Source organism: Phaenicophaeus curvirostris, unplaced genomic scaffold (assembly GCF_032191515.1).
Source record: "Phaenicophaeus curvirostris isolate KB17595 unplaced genomic scaffold, BPBGC_Pcur_1.0 scaffold_564, whole genome shotgun sequence".
Taxonomy (NCBI): domain Eukaryota; kingdom Metazoa; phylum Chordata; class Aves; order Cuculiformes; family Cuculidae; genus Phaenicophaeus; species Phaenicophaeus curvirostris.
The window spans coordinates 19,628-39,293 of record NW_027207110.1 but is presented as its reverse complement, the minus strand read 5'-3'; the positions used below and the strand labels follow the sequence as shown (position 1 = coordinate 39,293).

General features: G+C 64.3%; 1 protein-coding gene across 1 annotated transcript; it reads right to left on the bottom strand.

Annotated features, from left to right (window-relative positions):
* Positions 1 to 1,172: 1,172 nt before the first annotated feature.
* Positions 1,173 to 18,596, bottom strand: LOC138735191 (integrin alpha-7-like). Its single transcript, XM_069883095.1, has 25 exons — positions 18,418 to 18,596; positions 14,718 to 14,845; positions 14,543 to 14,622; positions 13,248 to 13,503; positions 12,229 to 12,360; positions 10,235 to 10,442; positions 9,199 to 9,392; positions 9,021 to 9,109; positions 8,810 to 8,937; positions 8,194 to 8,289; positions 8,037 to 8,098; positions 7,779 to 7,948; positions 6,559 to 6,708; positions 6,364 to 6,476; positions 6,083 to 6,281; positions 5,095 to 5,178; positions 4,940 to 5,019; positions 4,746 to 4,823; positions 4,564 to 4,666; positions 3,981 to 4,157; positions 3,805 to 3,897; positions 2,794 to 2,907; positions 2,595 to 2,693; positions 2,390 to 2,515; positions 1,173 to 1,598 (listed from the first exon to the last, which is right to left on the bottom strand). Exons 1-25 carry the CDS (start codon positions 18,594 to 18,596, stop codon positions 1,416 to 1,418), a joined length of 3,321 nt encoding a protein of 1,106 aa, XP_069739196.1. The 3' UTR covers positions 1,173 to 1,415.
* Between the last annotated feature and the right edge of the window lie 1,070 nt (positions 18,597 to 19,666).

Below are 19,666 nucleotides of genomic sequence, written 5' to 3'. Positions count from 1 at the left end.
CCCCATCATGGCGGCTATGCCACCCCCATCATGGCGGTCACATCCCCCATCATGGCGGTCACACCCCATCATGGCGGTCACATCCCCCATCATGGCGGTCACACCCCATCATGGCGGCCACATCCCCCATCGTGGTGGCTTTGCCTCCCCTGTCTTTAATCCAGTCCTGGGAGTTAATGAACAGCCGAGCCCTCTCCTTTTGCCCTACTGGGGGCACAGAACCACAGGGAAGCATCAAATCTGCAGAGAAACAGCATCCAGACGGCCCTTCAGGAGCCAGAACGATGGGAAATCTAAATACCCCTTATTGTGGGCATTATCTGAGGCCTTAAATGAGGCCAAAGGGCAAGAAAATGGAGCCAGGGGCGGCTTTGCAGAGCTCAGGGTCAATAAAGGACTGGGGAGCTTGCATGGGGTGGGGGGGACCGGTTATAATTAACTGAGAAAGGCGATTAATGGGACACCTCCCACTGGATCAGGGGCTCCAAGCCCCATCCAGCGTGGCCTCGGACACCTCCAGGGATGGGGCAGCCACAACTTCCCTGGGCAACCTGGGCCAGGGCCTCCCCACCCTCATGGGGAAGAAATTCTTCCTTATATCGAGCCTAAATCTGCCCCTTTCCAGTTTATCCCCATTCCCCCTCATCCTATCACCACAAGCCTTTATGAACAGCCCCTCCCCAGCTTTCTTGGAGCCCCTTTCAGGTCTGGAAGGTCTCTATAAGGTCTCCTCAGAGCCTTCTCCAGGCTGAACAACCCCAACTCTCTCAGCCTGTCCTCGTACGGGAGGTTCTCCAGCCCTCGGATCATCTCTGTAGCCTCCTCTAGACCCGTTCCAACAGCTCCATCTCCTCCTTATGTTGAGGATTCCAGAACTGGACCCAATCCTCCAGATGAGGTCCCACCAGAGAGGCACAGAGGGGCAGAATCCCCTCCCTCCCTGCTGGCCGTGTTGCTTTGATGCAGCCCAGGTTGGTTTCTGGGCTGCGAGCGCACGTTGCCGGCTCATGTCGAGCTTCTCATTGCCCGGCACGCCGAGTCCTCAGGACTGTTCTCCACCCAATCATCCCCCATCCTGGACTGAAACCACGGATTGTCCCGACCCAGGTGTAGAGACGCATAAATTCAGTGTATAAATCTCTGCTTTCATAACCATCGTTTCATAACCATCGTAACCACAACCTTTCATCGGCATTGTTTCTTAAGACCACTTTGGTGTGAAGGACCTTCTTCTCCTGATGTTGGTGACAGAGGAGCTGCTCCTTTTATTGGGACAACATCGCCGTGGGGCACAGCAGTCCCCGTGGGGCCCCATTGCGGCTCCCGGCGTGCGCCTGCACACGCGTCTCCGTCCCCCGGTGCCGCTCGAGGCTCTGTGGGACGAGGAGAAGAATCCGAGTCCCGCGTCCCCCCGGCTACGCCGAGCTGGGGGCAACGCGGCCGTCGCTTTGCTCCCTCAGGCCGGCCGCCCACTCCTTCCTCTGGATGGTGCCCGTCTTGCCCTCGCGGAACTGCTGCCGCTCCTCCCGTGGGATCTTCACCGCGTGGTACTGCGGCACAGCCGGCGGCACGCGGCGGGCACGGCGGAAGAAGCCCACCTGTGGGGAGCGGCGGTCAGGGACGGCACGGCACCCCGGCTTCAGCATCGGCTCCAAGTCATCACAGAATCACCAGGTTGGGAAAGACCCACCGGGTCATCGAGTCCAACCATTCCCATCAATCACTAACCCATGTCCCTCAGCACCTCGTCCACCCATCCCTTAAACCCCTCCAGGGAAGGGGACTCAACCCCCTCCCTGGGCAGCCTCTGACAGGGACCAATGACCCTTTCCATGAAATATTTTTCCTGATGTCCAGCCTAAACCTCCCCTGGTGGAGCTTGAAGCCATTCCCTCTCGTCCTGTCCCCTGTCCCTTGGGAGAAGAGCCCAGCTCCCTCCTCTCCACAACCTCCTCTCAGGGAGTTGCAGAGAGCAATGAGGTCTCCCCTCAGCCTCCTCTTCTCCAGGCTAAACACCCCCAGCTCTCTCAGCCGCTCCTCTTCTTCTCCAGCCCCCTCCCCAGCTTCCTTGCTCTTCTCTGGACTCGCTCCAGAGCCTCAACATCCTTCTTGTGGGGAGGGCCCAGAACTGACCCCAGGATTCGAGGAGCGGTCTCCCCAGGGCCGAGTCCAGAGGGAGAAGAACCTCCCTGGCCCTGCTGGCCACGCCGGGTCTGATCCAAGCCAAGATGCCCTTGGCCTTCTTGGCCCCCTGGGCCCCTGCTGGCTCATGGTCAGTTGGCCATCAACCACGCTGCTGGCTCATGTTCAGCCTGGATTGGCGCAGTGTGGCCACACGGCTCTGGTGTCACCGCTCAGCATGTCCTGGGAACCCAGTCCCCTCCCTCACCTTCCAGAGGATGGCAACCAGCAGGGCCAGGACGAGGGCTCCGGCCAGCACGGCCAGCAGGATGACCCACCAGGGCACGCCGCCGGCCACCGCCGCGCCGGGATCCAGGTAGATGGAGACGGAGATCTAGGGGAGGGGAGGGCGGTCAAGGGGGATGCTGGTGGGGGATTACTGGGGAGCTCCGAGGGGGCTGGAGGATCCAGACCTGCGTGGAGGCATCTTTCAACACCAGGTTCTTGATGGAGGAGGTCACCGAGACGCTGGCGCGGACGATCAGCTCCACCGAGGTGACGGCCAGGTACTCCTGGTGGTGCCAAGGGTGAGGTGAGCCCCTTCCCCATAAGGGGGGGCACCTATCGTGTCCCCGTTGTGGGGGTCCCAGCCGTGTCCCCCGTCTCTCCTACCTCCAGGAAGGTGCTGTTCCAGAGGCGCCCGCGGGCCGTCAGCACGGCCGCGCGCTCGAAGCTGGACAGGGGGCAGCGGAAAGGGAGGCAGCGCGCGGTGCCCTGGGCACAGTCCTGGGGAGCAGGAGAAAGGGGGGGGGGTCAGCAGGGCTGGGGGCCCCAAGAGGGGTGGGGGGAGCCCCAGGAACAAAGGCGCCCCAAGCACAGGAGCAGCCCAGGAGAAGGGGCATCTCCAAAGCAAGGCAACCCCAGGATTTGGGGGTTCTCAGAATGGGGGCATCTCAGGCACAGGAGCCCCCCAAAAGCAAGGACACCCCAGGAATGGGGGCATCTCAGGCACAGGAGCCCCCCAAAAGCAAGGACACCCCAGGAATGGGGGCATCTCAGGCACAGGAGCCCCCCAGGATTGGGGGGTCCCCAGAAAGGGGGCACCCCAAGCACAGGAGCAGGGGCACCTCAGAAGCAAGGGCACCCCAGGATTGAGGGGTCCCCAGGAATGGGGGGCATCTCAGGCACAGGAGAACCCCAGGAGCAGGGAATCCCCAGGAATGGGGGCATCTCAGGATGAGAACCCCAAGACTGGGGGCTCCCCAGGAGTGGGGGCATCTCAGGCACAGGGGCACCCCAAGATTGCGGGCTCCCCAGGAACGGGGGCATCTCAGGCACCGGAGCCCCCCAGGAGCAGGGGCACCCCAGGAGTGGGAGAATCCAGACCCAGGGGCACCCCAGGACAAAGGGCTCCCCGGGAATGGGGGCACCCCAGAAATAGGGACACTCCAGGAATGCAGGCACCCAAGATGTACAGGGGGACCTCAGGCACAGGAGCACCCCAAGATTGGGGGCTCCCCGGGAATAGGAGCATCTCAGGCACAGGAGCCCCCCAGGAGCAGGGACACCCCAAGAGCAGGGGCACCTCAGAAGTGGGAGAATCCAGACCCAGGGAGCCCCCAGGAGAAAGGGCACCCCAGGAGAGGGGTGGGGAGGCACCCCAAGAATGGGTTCACCCCTCACCAGCGTGACGTTCCTCTTCCTCCTCTCCGCAGGTGCCGGCACCCACCAGGACCCTGGTGTGGGCACCTCAGGGTCCGTCTCCCCTCGTGGCTCCTGGACGGGGGGGCAGGATGGGGATTTAGGGGTGCAGCTCAGTCCCCCCAACCCCGTGTCCCCACAGGTCCCGGTGCTCGTACCAGTGCCAGGCGCAGGGGGTTGGCAGCGGGCTGGCACGCCACGCGCTGCCCCGCGCCCGCCGCCAGCTCCAGGCTCAGCGGGTACAGGAGCCACTTGCCGTTGCGGAGCTCGTGGGGCCAGAGCAGCGTGAGGGACGCGGAGCCCAAAGTCTTCAGAGAGGGACCTCGGTTGGCGACCTTGGGGGGGACGGTGGAATGAGGGGGACAGCACGGAATCCCCTTCATCCAGCAGCCCAGGGTGGGGAGGGGAGCAGGGGACCCAGCCCCCCGAATCCTGCATCCCCAGGAACCCCAGGGATGAAGGGGAGCAGGGGAGTGAGCCCCCCAAATCCCACAGCCCTCAGCGGTTCAAGGTGGGAAGGGGACCCAGAACCCCAAATCCTGCATCCCCAGGAGCCCAGGGATGAAGGGGAGCAGGGGAATGAGCCCCCCAAATCCCACAACCCTCAGCAGTTCAACGTGGGAAGGGGACCCAGAACCCTAAATCCTGCATCCCCAGGAGCCCAGGGATGAAGGGGAGCAGGGGACCGAGCCCCCCCAAATCCCACATCCCCCGGGATGCTCGGCATCGGGTACCACTCACCGTCACCTCGAAGCGCACGGCGCTGCCCACCTGGCTCTCGCGCCGCATGGCGCTCTCGCCCCGCACCACCCCTCCGAAGAAGAGCCGGGGGGGCACAGCCACGCTGTGGGGAGACCTGGGGGGTCAGGGTGGTTCCTGGAAGGGGGGGTCCAGCCCCCCCATCCCTTCCCACCCTCACTCACCCCGTCACAGACACGGGCAACTCGAAGACCACGCGGGCACGAGCCACCACCGGCTCCAGCCCCGGCTGCTCGCTGATCCTGGGAGGATGTGGGAGGGGGATTTAGGGGGGACATCACCCCAAATTCCCCCTGTGGGTGCCCCAAAGCAGAGAGCAGAGCGGGGGCTCCATGGTGAAGACCCTCCCCAGGCTCACGTGGACAAGGCCAGCTCCACCGCCAGGTCCGTGGTCTGGATGGTGACGCCGAGGGTGCTGAGGATGAGGTAGAAGCGAACCTGGGGGGGCAGGGGGTGAGGGGTGAGGGTTGGGTTGGGGGTCGGGGTTGTGGGGAGCGAGGAGCTGCACCCCACCTGGGCTCCGCGTTTCAGGGGGTTCCCCAGCTCGCACTCCACCTGCGAGCCGTTCTGGTTGGCGAGGCAGAACACCGGCTTCTCCTGCGGGCACAGTGCGAGCCCCGCGATGGCACTGCAGGCCCCTGTGCCCCAGGAGGAACCCCCCGACTCTGCACCCCCACACCCCCATCCCACACCTCCAGCACCATCCCTGTCCCTCCAGTGTCCCCAGAACCGTCCCCATCCCTCTGCATCTCCAGGATCATCCCCGTCGCGTCTCCTCCATCCCCATCCCTCTGTCTCCTCCATCCCCATCCCTCTCCATCCCCAGATCTGACCCCCATCCCCATCCCTCTCCATCCCCAGATCTGGCCCCCATCCCACAGCCCCACCACCCCCAGGACCTTCCCTGCTCCTCCAGGAGCATCTCCAGGTCTCTGTATCCTCAAGTCTGCTCCGGACCCTCTGCCCTCAGCACCCTTGGGACCATCCCCAGCTCCCTGCATCCCCAGAACCAGCCCCATCCCACACCACCAGGACCATCTCTGTCCCTTCAGCATCCCCAGAACCACTGGCAACCTTCTGCACCCCCAGGACTATCCCCAACCCTCTGCACCCTGAGGACCATTCCATCCCTCTGTCCCCACCATCCCCATCCCTCTGCACCCCCAGGACCATCCCCATCCCTTTGCCGTCCTCATCCTGAGGACCATCCCCATCCCTCTGCATCCTGAGGACCACCCCATTCCTCTGTCCCCTCCATCCCCATCCTGAGGACCATCTCGTCCTTCTGCATCCTGAAGACCATCCCCATCATTCTGTCCCCTCTGACCCCAGCCCTCTGCACCCCCAGGACCATCCCCACCCTGAGGACCATCCCATCCCATCCCATCCCATCCCATCCCATCCCATCCCATCCCATCCCATCCCATCCCATCCCATCCCATCCCATCTCCATCCCATCCCATCCCACCCCCCTGTGCCCCCAGGCCCCCCTGTCCCCCACCGGTGCCGCCCTGCCGTCGAAGGGCCGCATGGCGGAGTAGGGCAGCTCGGGTGGGAAGGTGGCGGTGAGCAGGGCCTCGTGGGCATCGTCCCCGTCGCGCTGCGGCCACTCAGGGTCCGAGGGCTCGTTGGTGACCTGGATCTCCAAGGCCACGTCCTTCTGGTCGCTGATGGCGAAGACGGCGGTGCCATCGGCGCCCCTGCAAGCGAAGCCACCGTGAGCCCCCCCGGGTGTCCCCAACAGCCACGTAGGGTGGGGACGAGACCCCCCAGAGGTGTCACCTGGGCAGGGGCTGGAATTCGGCATCACCGAGGCGGGCGCAGAACTGGAAGCTGAGTTGGAGGTTGCTTTGGCAGATCTTGTCGTCACCACAGCCTTGTTTGAGGAAATGCACCTGGGGGGACACGGGGGTGGCTGCAGGGACGGGGACCACGCAGCCTGGACCCCTGGGGGGGGAACCCGCGATGGGCACCCACCTCGCTGCGGTGGCTGCTGGGCTGCTGGGGGCTGAGCACGGGGCTCAGGGCGGGCAGCGCGGCCCCCCGGCTCGGCCGCCCTGGCGCGGCGCCCCGGATGCCGTAGGCGAGGGTGACGGTGATAGGGCGCAGCTTGTCACGGATGCCGTCCTGAGGGCAAGGGGACAGGTGAGGAGGGTGGGATGGATGGGATGGAGAGGATGGGATGGGGACAAGGACAGGGCTGAGGAGAACATGGGGATGGGGAGAAAATGAAGATGGGGATGGAGATGGGGACAGGGATGGGGAGGAAATGGGGATAGAAATAGGGATAAGGATGGAGATGGAGATGGAGATGGAGATAGGGATGAGGATGAGGATGGAGATGGAGATGGAGATGGAGATGGGGATGAGGATGGAGGTGGAGGTGGAGATGGAGTTGGAGATGGAGATGGAGATGGAGATAGGGATGAGGATGGAGATGGAGATGGAGGTGGAGGTGGAGGTGGAGATGGAGATGGAGATAGGGATGAGGATGGAGATGGAGATGGAGATGGAGATGAGGATGGAGATGAGGATGGAGATGGAGATATGGATGAGGATGGAGATGGAGATGGAGATGGAGATAGGGATGAGGATGGAGGTGGAGATGGAGATGGAGATAGGGATGGGGAAGAAATGGGGATGGGAATAGGGATGAGGATGGAAACGGGGATAGGGATGGGGAGAAAATGAAGATGACGGGGGAAAAGGATGAAGATGGGGATAGGGATGAGGATGGGGAAAGGTTGGGGTGAGATAAAAATGGGGATGGGAATAGGAATGAGGATGGAGATGGGGACAGGGAGAAAATGAAGATGGGGACAGGGATGGAGAGAAAAAGAAGATGGGGATGGGGACAGGGATGAGGATGGGGACTGGAGGCAGGGACAGGGATGGGGACAAGGACAAGGATGGGAAGGAAATGGGGATGGAGATGGAGATGTGAATGGGGAGAAAATGAAGATGGGGATGGAGATGGATGAGGATGGGGATGGAGATGGATGAAGATGGGGACAGAGATGAAGATGAGGATTCTGATGGCTACAGGGATGGGGACTGGGATGAGGATGAGGATGGGGACAGAGATGAAGATGAGGATTCTGATGGCTACAGGGATGGGGACTGGGATGAAGATGAGGTTGGGGAAAGGGATGGGATGGGGACAGAGATGAGGATGGAGATGGGTCAGGACCACCCACGTGGAGCTGGAAGGTGGCTTTGACGCAGGCTCGTGCGTGCTGCCGGGGCAGCTCCACGGTGTCGGAGAACTGGTGCTCGGGGTCCGAGGGCCGGCGGGCGAGGAAGGAGACGCGGGGCGCGTGGCCCAGCCGCCGGCGCTCGCTGTCAGCGTCCAGCACGTACTCCAGCACTGGGGGGACAGGGACAGGCGCGATGAAGGGGGTCCCAGTTGAGAGGGGTCCCATCCCCAGCCCATCGGCTGCTCCCCATGTGCTCACCCAGCCGGGGGCTGTAGGTAGCCGGACTGGCCGTGTAGCTGAAGCAGACTCGGACGTCCACGCTGCAGGGAAACAGGGTGAGATGGGGGGCACCCACCCCTCTGCTGCACCCCGACCCTGAGCCCCCTGGGAATGGGGGTACAGGGGGGGCACCCACCAGACGCCCTCCTGGTGCTGGCAGTTGCTCTGCTCCAGGTCGATGTTGGCGGGGAGAAGGGAGACGTTCCGGGATACGTGGATGACTGGGCGAGCCCTGGGGAGGGGGAGAAATATGGGGTGCCAGGCTGACACCCCCCTCCCCCCTCAAGGGGTCCCCGAGACTTGTGGAGACCCCACACTTGGGGGATGGTGGGGGATGCTTGGGGATGCAGAATTCCCTGGGGTAGGGAAGCTCAGGGATGAGGCATGCTCAGGGATGCAGGATTCCTGGGGCGGGGGATGCTCAGGGATGCAGGATTCCCTGGGGTTGGGATGCTCAGGGATGCAGGATTCCCAGGGTGGGGGATGCTCGGGGATGCAGGATTCCCTGGGGTTGGGATGCTCAGGGATGCAGGATTCCTGGGGTTGGGATGCTCAGGGATGCAGGATTCCCAGGGTGGGGGATGCTCAAGGATGCAGGATTCCCTGGGGTTGGGATGCTCAGGGATGCAGGATTCCTGGGGTTGGGATGCTCAAGGATGCAGGATTCCCTGGGGTTGGGGTGCTCAGGGATGCAGGATTCCCAGGGTGGGGGATGCTCGGGGATGCAGGATTCCCCGGATGGGGGCACCCACCTGTAGAGCGCGACGGTGTCGGAGAGGGACCCGACGAGGAGATCGGGGTACAGGTTCCCATCCACATCCAGGCCCCCCGAGAGCGAGTAGCCGAATGCCGTCACCCCCACGCCCTCCCCGTCCAGAATCTGGGAATGGGGCACCCTGAGACACCGGGAACTGGTGGATTGAGGGGGGAAAGATCAGCAACCCCCCACCCTGCACCCCTCACCTGTGCCGGCTTCACCACGATGCCCAGGGCGCTGCCATGGTAGATGTAGACCTTGCCGGCACCATCGAAGGGGGCTCCCACAGCCAGATCTGGGGGGACAAGGGGGGTCGAGACCCTTTTCAGGACTCTTAGGGGGTGCACACCCCCCCCCATGGGGATCTGGGAGTCCCCCCTTTACCCTCAAAGCCGTCGTGGTTGAGGTCGCCAGCGGTGCTGAGGGCGATGCCGAACATGGAGCCGCGGGTGCCGTTGAGGCGCAGGGGGGTGGCGGCGTCCCAGCGCCCCGCGGCGTTGATGTAGACGTAGGCGGCACCCCCGATCTCCTCCTTGCGCTCGAAAAAGTGGGGGGCGCCCACCACCAGGTCCATCCAACTGGGGCCACAACGGATCCATCACCGCGAGTCGGTGCAGTGAAACGATCCAAGGGGTCAAGGGTTGGGGATGGAGAGGAGAATGGGGGTCAAGGGGGTCCAAGGGCAAATATGGGGTCCTGCGCTTGGGGAGCAACAACCCTGTGGGCTCCAGAGCAGGGGAAGAGCGGCTGGAAAGCTGCCTGGAGGAGAAGGACCTGGGGGGGTTGGTTGAACAGGAGCCAGCAGGGGCCCAGGGGGCCAAGAAGGCCAAGGGCATCTTGGCTTGGATCAGACCCGGCGTGGCCAGCAGGGCCAGGGAGGTTCTTCTCCCTCTGGACTCGGCCCTGGGGAGACCGCTCCTCGAATCCTGGGGTCAGTTCTGGGCCCTCACCACAAGAAGGATGTTGAGGCTCTGGAGCGAGTCCAGAGAAGAGCAAGGAAGCTGGGGAGGGGGCTGGAGAAGAAGAGGAGCGGCTGAGAGAGCTGGGGGGGTTTAGCCTGGAGAAGAGGAGGCTGAGGGGAGACCTCATTGCTCTCTGCAACTCCCTGAGAGGAGGTTGTGGAGAGGAGGGAGCTGGGCTCTTCTGCCAAGGGACAGGGGACAGGACGAGAGGGAATGGCCTCAAGCTCCACCAGGGGAGGGTCAGGCTGGACATCAGGAAAAAATACTTCACGGAAAGGGTCATTGGTCCCTGTCCGAGGCTGCCCAGGGAGGGGGTTGAGTCCCCTTCCCTGGAGGGGTTGAAGGGCCGGGTGGACGAGGTGCTGAGGGACATGGGTTAGTGATTGATGGGAATGGTGGGATGATCCGATGGGTCTTTCCCAACGTGGCGATTCCCTGGTTCCAGGGTCCCGGCTCACCCGTCGCTGTTGAGGTCCAGGAGGGCGAGGGCGTAGCCGAAGGCCGAGCTGAGCTGCTGGCCGGGCAGCACGGCCTCGGGCACCAGGCGGCTGGCGCTGTCGCGGCGCAGGATGACGACGGCCCCGGTGTGGTTGGCGCGAGGGGCCCCGGTGACGAAGCTCAACTCCCGCCGCCGCGTCAGCCCCACGCCCGACGCCACCGAGAAGCCTGAGGGAAGGGGCAGGGGGTCAGCGCCCACCCACGCCACAGCCCCCCCAGCTTGCTCTGCTCAGCCCTGGGGACCCCCGGGGACCCTCGTGCTCCAATCGTGCCTCAGTTTCCCTCATTCATTGGCCGAGGCTCCACTCGTGCCTCAGTTTCCCTCACTCAATGGCAGGAGCTCCACTCGTGCCTCAGTTTCCCTCACTCATTTGCAGGAGCTCCACTCATGCCTCAGTTTCCCTCACTCAATGGCAGGAGCTCCACTCGTGCCTCAGTTTCCCTCACTCAATGGCAGGAGCTCCACTCGTGCCTCAGTTTCCCTCACTCATTTGCAGGAGCTCCACTCATGCCTCAGTTTCCCTCACTCAATGGCAGGAGCTCCACTCGTGCCTCAGTTTCCCTCACTCATTAGCAGGGGCAGTGCTCGTGCCTCAGTTTCCCCAAAGGGGGAGCCGGGACCCCCTTTCCCACAAGCAGCGGGTGCCCAGGCCCCCCCAAACCCCCAGCCAAGCACCAGCAGGATGCACTCCCCCCACCACCAAGCCCCCCAGGTCCATGCACCCCCCTGCAAAAACCCGGGTTAGGGGGGGCCCCGCCAGGCTCTGCTCCCCAATTTACTCTGGGGTCTGTGTCCCCCCCCCCAGCCTGGCGGGGACCCCCCAGCACAGCGAGGGGATGCAGGACAGGGCCACCTACATGCATGAAAGGGGGTGCAAGGAATAAGGGGGGGGGGAGCTCAGCACACGCGTGTGCATGCGGGGAACATGCGTGTGCATGTGCTGGAGGGTGACACTGCGGGTCTGGGGGGACCGTGCAGGCGTGTGCAGAGGAACACGCGTGTACAGGTGAGTTGGGGGGGGGGCTGCGGCACGTGGGGGGGAGCTGAGGGAGGGGGGGATGCCGGCACATGGGATGCTGGTGGCACACGGGGATGGCACCGGCACACGGGATGCTGGTGGCACCCAGGGATGGCAGCACACAGGGATGTCACTGACACACGGGGATGTCACTGGCACACGGGGATGCTGCTGGCACACGGGGGTGATGGCACATGGGATGCTGGCAGACAGGGATTGTGGCACATGGGGACACCAGTGGCCCACGGGGACACGATTTGCACATGGAGATGCTGGCAATTAGGGATGCTGGTGGCACACAGGGACACTATTGGCACACAGGGATGCCCTGGCACACAGGGATGCTGGCACATGGGGATGCCGGTGGCCCATGGGGACGCTATTGGAACATGGGGATGTCCTGGCACGCAAGGATGTCGGTGGGACACAGGGACACTGTTGGCACACAAGGATGCCAGTGGCACATAGGATGCTGGCATACGGGATGCTGGCACACGGGATGCCACCACACGGGGATGCTGGTGGCACACGGGGATGTCCTGGCACACAGGATTACGGCACACGGGATTACGGCACACAGGATGATGGCACATTAGATTATGGCACACGGGGATGCCGGCAGCACGTTGGATGACGGCACATGGAATTACGGCACACGGGGATGCCGGCACACAGGATTCCGGCACACGGAGATGCCAGCGGCCCCCGGTGCCGCTGCGGTCGCTTACGAACCCAAGTAGCTATTGGGGGCCACGTCGGCGGGCGCGCCGGGCACCTTCTCACCAGGCTCGAGGGATTTGTAGACCACTTGGTCGGGGTCTGAGCTATCGACGTTGGTCACAAAGAGCAGCCCTGGGGGGGGCCGGGGGGGAGAGAAGCAGAGAGGGGGGGCTGAGGGGGCGCCGGGGACCCCCCTGTGCCCCCCCGGCCCCTACCCAGGTAGCTGTTGGCGGGGACGGGGATGAGCGAGGGGTCCTGGTCCTTCTCGCCCCCCGCCTCGTAGGGGCCGTCGTCGAAGCGAAGCAGATCCAGGGGGCTCCGGGGCAGCAGCTCCACGCGCAGAGTCCCTGTTGGGGGGGGACACGGGGACACGGGGACATGGGGGACACGGGGGGACATGAGGGCAGAGGGGGACATGGGGACACGGGGGGACATGGAGGGATATGGGGGACATGGGGACATGGGGGACACATGGGTACACGGGGGGACATGGGGACACGGGGGGACATGGAGGGATATGGGGGACATGGGGACATGGGGGACACGGGGGGACATGGGGGACACGGGGGACATGGGGACATGGGGGGACATGGGGGACATAGGGGGACATGGGGGACACGTGGGGAGACATGGGGGGCATAGGGGACATGAGGACATTGGGGGACATAGGGGGACATGAGGATATTGGGGGACATGGGGGGACACGGGGGGACATGGAGGGACATTAGGGGCATAGAGACATGGGGACACGGGAAGACATGGGGACATGGGGGAGCATGGGGACATGGAGAGGACATGGGGGGACATGGGGGGACATTAGGGGCATGGAGACATGGGGAACATGGGGACATGGGGAACATGAGGGACACAGGGGGACATAGGGACATTGTGGGGACATGGGGGGACATGGGGGGACATGGAGACATGGAGACATGGGGGGACATGGGGACATGGGGGGTAATGGGAACATGGGGATGTGGGGACATTGGGGAGATGTGGGGGACATGGGGAACATGGGGACATTGGGAGGACATGGGGGGACATGGGGACACGGAGGGACACGGGGTACACAGGGGGACATGGGGACATTGGGGATGTAGGAACACAGAACACGCCTCCCCATGCACGCTCTCGCTCCCACGAGTGTGCACACGCTCTCCCACGCACCAACACGCCTCACCACGCGTGTCCCCCCACCTCCGTGCCCAGCCCGGGGGTCCCGTTCCCCCCTCACCCTTCCAGTTGTAGGTGCCGGGTGCCCCGAAGAGGACGTAGCGCTGGTCGGGGCTGAAGGCGGCGTCCAGGCCCTGCTGGCAGGACCCGAAGCGGTCGTGGCCCTGCGGGCGCCCCTCGCAGAATTTCCACTCGCCGCCGTCCAGCTCGTCGCGCTCCCGCAGGTCCTGGCTCAGCACGAAGCAGCGGCCGATCACGTCCCGCGTCTCCAGCGGCTGCCGCACGCGGTGCCGAAGCTCATACCGGTGGGCGCAGGTCTGCGGGGACGCGTGGAATCAAGGAATGGGATGGGTTGGAAGGGACCGCAACGTCCATCCAGTTCCACGGGCTCCAAGCCCCATCCAACCTGGCCTTGAACCCCTCCAGGGATGGGATCTGGGGCCTCCAACACCTCCAACCCGCATCTTAGCTCAACGTCGCGGTTTAAATGATCTTCACGGCATAGAAATGCAATCGTTGGCTGAGTGGTTGCTCTTTGGGTTGGAAAGGAACTCAAAGCTCATCCAGTTCCATGGGCAGGGACACCTCCCGCTGGATCAGGGGCTCCGAGCCCCATCCAACCTGGCCTTGAACCCCTCCAGGGATGGGATCTGGGGGTTCTGGTTGGTGGCAAGTTGGAATCATGGAACCATGAGGTGGTTTGGGTTGGAAGGGACCTCAAAGCCCATCCAGTTCCACCCCTGCATGGGCAGGGACACCTCCCGCTGGAGCAGGTGCTCCAAGTCCCATCCAACCTGGCCTTGAACCCCTCCAGGGATGGGGCAGCCACCACTGCTCTGGGCAAAATCCTCATCATGAAGAATTTCTTCCTGAGATCTCACCTCAATCTCCCCTCTTCCACCTCAAAATCATTCCCTTCATCCTCTCCCTGCATTCCCTGGTCCAGAGCCCCTCCCCAGCTTTCCTGGAGCCCCTTTCAGCACTGGAAGCTGCTCTAAGGTCTCTCTGGAGCCTTCTCTTCTCCAGGCTGAACAACCCCAACTCTCTCAGCCTGTCCTACAGGAGGTTCTCCAGCCCTTGGATCATTTCCGTGGTGTCCTCTGGCCTCGCTCCACCAGCTCCGTGTCCTCCGAGGACTCCAGAACTGGACATGGGACTCCAGGTGGCTGGAAAAGACCTTTGAGCTCCTTGAGTCCAACTCTATCTACCCCAACTAAACCATCCTTGAACCCCTCATCCACTTGGTTTTTGAATCCCTGCATGCACGAGGATTCCAAAACCACCTTGGGCAGCCGGTTCCTGTGCCCAAGAACCCTTTTGGGTGGTGCCAGGCATCCCCCCAGCCCTGGTGCTCACCACGATCTTGCCGCCGGCGCCTTGGCTCTTGACGCTCACCCCCAGCCACTGGTTCTCCTTGCTCTCCCGCTCCAGGTCCACTGGTGGGGACGGGCAGCGTCAGCCCCGTGGGACCCCCAGGACTGAGTTGGGGGGTCCCCACAGAGCCCCTCGACCCAGGGAGGGGACACCTCACCTCCCTCATCGATGGGGACCCGTCGGCAGTCGGAGAGCTCGGGGGTCAGCGGGCAGGCGAAGAGCCCCCCGGTGCGGTTGGCACCCTGGTTGGGCAGTGCCGGTGCCTGCGGGGCACCCACCAGCAGCCTGGCACAGGGGGGGACCCCCATCAGGGTTGGGGGGCAGCACCTGGACACCCCCAAAACCCCTCTGAACCTCTGACAGTGTGTGGGTGCAAACCTACAGTCCTGCATGCGTGAGGACGGGGGTCCCAAGGGAGGGGATGTAGGCTGGGGGACATGGGGTTGGGGTCCCCAAAGGATTTAGAGCTGGGGGACACGGGGCTGGGGTCCCCAAAGGATTTGGAGCTGGGAGACATGGGGCTGGGGTCCCCAAAGGATTCGGAACTGGGAGACACAGGGCTGGGGTCCCCAAAGGGACACGGGGCTGGGGTCTCCAAAGATTTGGAGCTGGGGGACATGGGGCTGGGGTCCCCAAAGGATTTGGAGCTGGGGGACATGGGGCTGGGGTCCCCAAAGATTTGGAGCTGGGGGACACAGGGCTGGGGTCTCCAAAGGATTTGGAGCTGGGGGACATGGGGCTGGGGTCCCCAAAGGATTTGGAGCTGGGGGACATGGGGCTGGGGTCCCCAAAGGATTTTGAACTGGAGGACACAGGACTGGGGTCCCCAAAAATTTGGAGCTGGGGGACATGGGGCTGGGGTCCCCAAAGGATTTGGAGCTGGGGGACATGGGGCTGGGGTCCCCAAAGATTTGGAGCTGGGGGACACAGGGCTGGGGTCTCCAAAGGATTTGGAGCTGGGGGACATGGGGCTGGGGTCCCCAAAGGATTTGGAGCTGGGGGACATGGGGCTGGGGTCCCCAAAGGATTTTGAACTGGAGGACACAGGACTGGGGTCCCCAAAAATTTGGAGCTGGGGGACATGGGGCTGGGGTCCCCAAAGGATTTGGAGCTGGGGGACATGGGGCTGGGATCCCCAAAGATTTGGAGCTGGGGGACATGGGGCTGGGGTCCCCAAAGGATTTGGAGCTGGGGGACATGGGGCTGGGGTCCCCAAAGGATTCGGAACTGGGGGACACAGGGCTGGGGTCCCCAGAGATTTGGAGCTGGGGGACACGGGGCTGGGGTCCCCAAAGGATTTAGAGCTGGGGGACATGGGGCTGGGTCCCCAAAGGATTTGGAGCTGGGGGACACAGGGCTGGGGTCCCCAAAGGATTTGGAGCTGGGGGACACAGGGCTGGGGTCCCCAAAGGATTTGGAGCTGGGGGACACAGGGCTGGGGTCCCCAGAGGACACAGGACAAGGGTCTCGGAGGGACAGGGGACACAGGGCTGGGGTTCCTAGGGGTCCCAGAGCTCTCTGCTGGGTCCACTTGGCCCGTGGCTCCTTGGTGGCCACTGTGGCCCCTGTGGCAGCGAGGCCAGTGGCCTGGGGACACGAGGGAGCCCCAGGAGGGGGGATCGAGAGGCAGAAGCGGTAAAAATAAACTGGAATTCACTCAAAATAACCGCGCAGCCTCATGTCCAAAAAAGGAGGAGGCACCGGGGCCACGGCCAGTGTGGGGATGGGGTGCCAGGGGGACGGGGTGCCAGGGGTGGGGTGCTGGGCAAGGATGGGGTGCCAGGAACAGGGTGCTGGGAAGGGGTGGGGTGCCGGGGTGCCAGGATTGGGGTGCTGGGCAGTGCCAGGCTTCCAGGATCAGGGTGCTGGGAAAGGATGGGGTGCCAGGGTGCCAGGATTGGGGTGCTGGGAAGGGCTGGGGTGCCAGGACCAGGGTACTGGGCAAGGATGGGGTGCAGGGGTGCCAGGATTGGGGTGCTGGGAAGGGATGAGGTGCCAGGGTGCCAGGATTGGGGTGCTGGGCAAGGATAGGGTGCCAGGCCAGGGTGCTGGGAAGGGATGGGCTGCTGGGGTGCCAGGAACAGGGTGTTGAGCAAGGATGGGGTGCTGGGGTGCCAGGATTGGGATGCTGGGCAGTGCCAGGCTGCCAGGATCGGGGTGCTGGGGGCAGGGATGGGGTGCTGGGGTGCCAGGATGGGGTGCTGGGGTGTCAGGATGGGGGTGCAGGGGGCAGGGCTGGGGTGCTGGGGTGCCAGGATGAGGGTGCCGGGGGCAGGGCTGGGGTGCTGGGGTGCCAGGATCGGGGTGCTGGGGGCAGGGATGGGGTGCTAGGGTGACAGGATGGGGGTGCCAGGGGACATGGGGGACACATGTTTTGGGGTCTCAAGGGGACACAGAGCTGGGGGACACAGGGGTTGGGGTCTCCAGGGGACATGGGGGACATGAGGGACACAGGGCTGGGGTCTCCAGGGGATGAAGGGACTGGGGACACGGGGCTGGGGGTCTTTAGAGGACAGTCGGGACACACGTTTTGGGGTCCCCAGGGGACACAGGGGTGGAGGACATGGGAATTGGGGTCTTGGGGGGACACAAGGGACATGGGGGACATGGGGCCTGGGGACACGGGGCTGGTGGCCGCCCTGGCATGCACCGAGTGGGCATTTGGCATCTCAGCGGGCGCCGGCGCAGAGGAGGCAGCGGGTACAGCTGGGGGGTCCCCGTGTCCGAGCCCCCCAAGCCCAGGGAATCGGTGCCCCCAGTCCTCCCAGTGCCCCCGACCCCCAGTGCCCCCCAGCTTCTGCTGAGTAACTCGGGTGGCAGCGCCCATCCCCATCCCCTCAGGGCTGCAGCCCTGAACCCCCAAACCGGGAGCAATAAGGGGAGGGAGGGGGGGGGACCTGAACTCAGTGAGGGGAGGGAGGGGACACAGAGCTGGGGAGGGGACAGGGACCCAAAGAGGGGACAGGGAGTGGGGAGGTGACACAGAGCGAGGGGACACGACTTAGAGCAGGATTTAGGGGGACAGCCCGGCTCTCCTGTGGGGTTTGGGGGGGTCTGCAGCTCCTGCCGCCCCTCCTGTTCCCCAACTCGATGCGGGGATGGGGGGAGAGACCCGAGGAGGGGACAGGGACCTGGGGAGGGGACATGGAGCGTGGAGGTGACACAGAGAGAGGGGACCCGACTTAGAGCAGGATTTAGGGGGACAGCCCAGCTCTCTGGTGGGGTTTTGTGGGGCTCCGCAGCTCCTGCTCCCCCTCCTGCCCCCCAACTCGATGCGGGGATGGGGAGGGCAGAGCCGAGGAGGGGACAGGGACCCAGGGAGGTGACACAGAGGGAGGGGACCCGACTTAGAGCAGGATTTAGGGGGACAGCCCGGCTCTCCTGTGGGATTTGGGGGGATCCAAGGCTTGCGCCCCTCAACTGAACATGGAGATGGGAGGACCTGGAGCCGCGGAGGGGATCGGGTGACTCGAGGAGGTGACAGAGACCCGGGGAGGTGACACAGAGAGAAGGGACCCGACTTAGAGCAGGATTTGAGAGGACAGCCCGGCTCTCCTGCGGGATTTGGGAGGATCCAAGGCTTGCGCCCCTCAACTCAGAGTGGAGATGGGGGAGACCCGGAGCTGGGGAGGGGACAGTGACCTGGGGAAGGGACATGGAGCGGGGAGGTGACACAGAGAGAGGGGACCCGACTTAGAGCAGGATTTAGGGGGACAGCTCAGCTCTCCAGCGGGATTTGGGGGGGATCCAAGGCTTGCGCTCCCCAATTCAGCGTGGAGATGGGGGGGGACCCGGAGCCGGGGAGGGGACAGGGACCTGGGGAGGGGACGGGGAGCCGGGGAGGGGTCCCCACTCACCACCCCGCGGGCTCGGGGCGCAGCTGCCGGTGCAGGGCCACGGCGAAGCCGAAGAGGCTGCCCTTGTCGCCGTCCTTGAGCAGCGAGCCGGCGGCGTCCAGGTTGAAGGCTGCGGTCGCCACCAGCAGCAGGCTGAGCCCGAGCAGCCGCAGCGCCCCCAGCCCCCCCAGCCCCGCCATCCCCGCAGGGAAACCCGCAGCAGCAGCAGCAGGAGAAGGAGGAGGAGGAAGAACAGCCCGGCCCCCCCCCCGGCTGGCAACACCCCCGGCACGCCCGGGGCAGGGCACTCCGCATCCCGCTATGGGGCAGGGCACCCCTGCATCCCCGCATCCCGCTATGGGGCAGGGCATCCCTGCATCCCTGCATCCCACATCCCTGCATCCCGCTATGGGGCAGGGCATCCCTGCATCCCTGCATCCCACATCCCTGCATCCCGCTATGGGGCAGGGCATCTCTGCATCCCTGCATCCCACATCCCTGTATCCCGCTATGGGGCAGGGGATCCCTGCATCCCACATCCCGCTATGGGGCAGGGCACCCCTGCATCCCCGCATCCCGCTATGGGGCAGGGCACCCCTGCATCCCCGCATCCCGCTATGGGGCAGGGCACCCCTGCATCCCCGCATCCCGCTATGGGGCAGGGCACCCCTGCATCCCCGCATCCCGCTATGGGGCAGGGCACCCCTGCATCCCCGCATCCCGCTATGGGGCAGGGCACCCCTGCATCCCGCTATGGGGCAGGGCACCCCTGCATCCCTACATCCCGCTATGGGGCAGGGCACCCCTGCATCCCCGCTATGGGGCAGGGCACCCCTGCATCCTGCTATGGGGCAGGGCACCCCTGCATCCCTGCATCCCACATCCTTGCATCCCTGTATCCCGCTATGGGGCAGGGCATCCCTGCATCCCGCATCCCGCTATGGGGCAGGGCATCTCTGCATCCCCACATCCCGCTATGGGGCGGGGCATCCCTGCATCCCACATCCCTGCATCCCGCCATGGGGCAGGGCACCCCCAGTGGGGCAGGGCATCCCAACACTCCGCTACTCCAAACTCCGCCCCTTGCATTGACACCCCAATACCCTGACCCCACGAAACCCTGATACCCCATACCCTGACCCTCAAAACCTGCAGTGACCCCCACTCGGGGGGTCAATTTACCACCCCAGCGGCTCCCAGCTGGTGGGAAGGGGACCCCAGGGGGACCCCAATCCCCTCCTGCCCCCCAAAATCGGGGTGCTCCTCACCA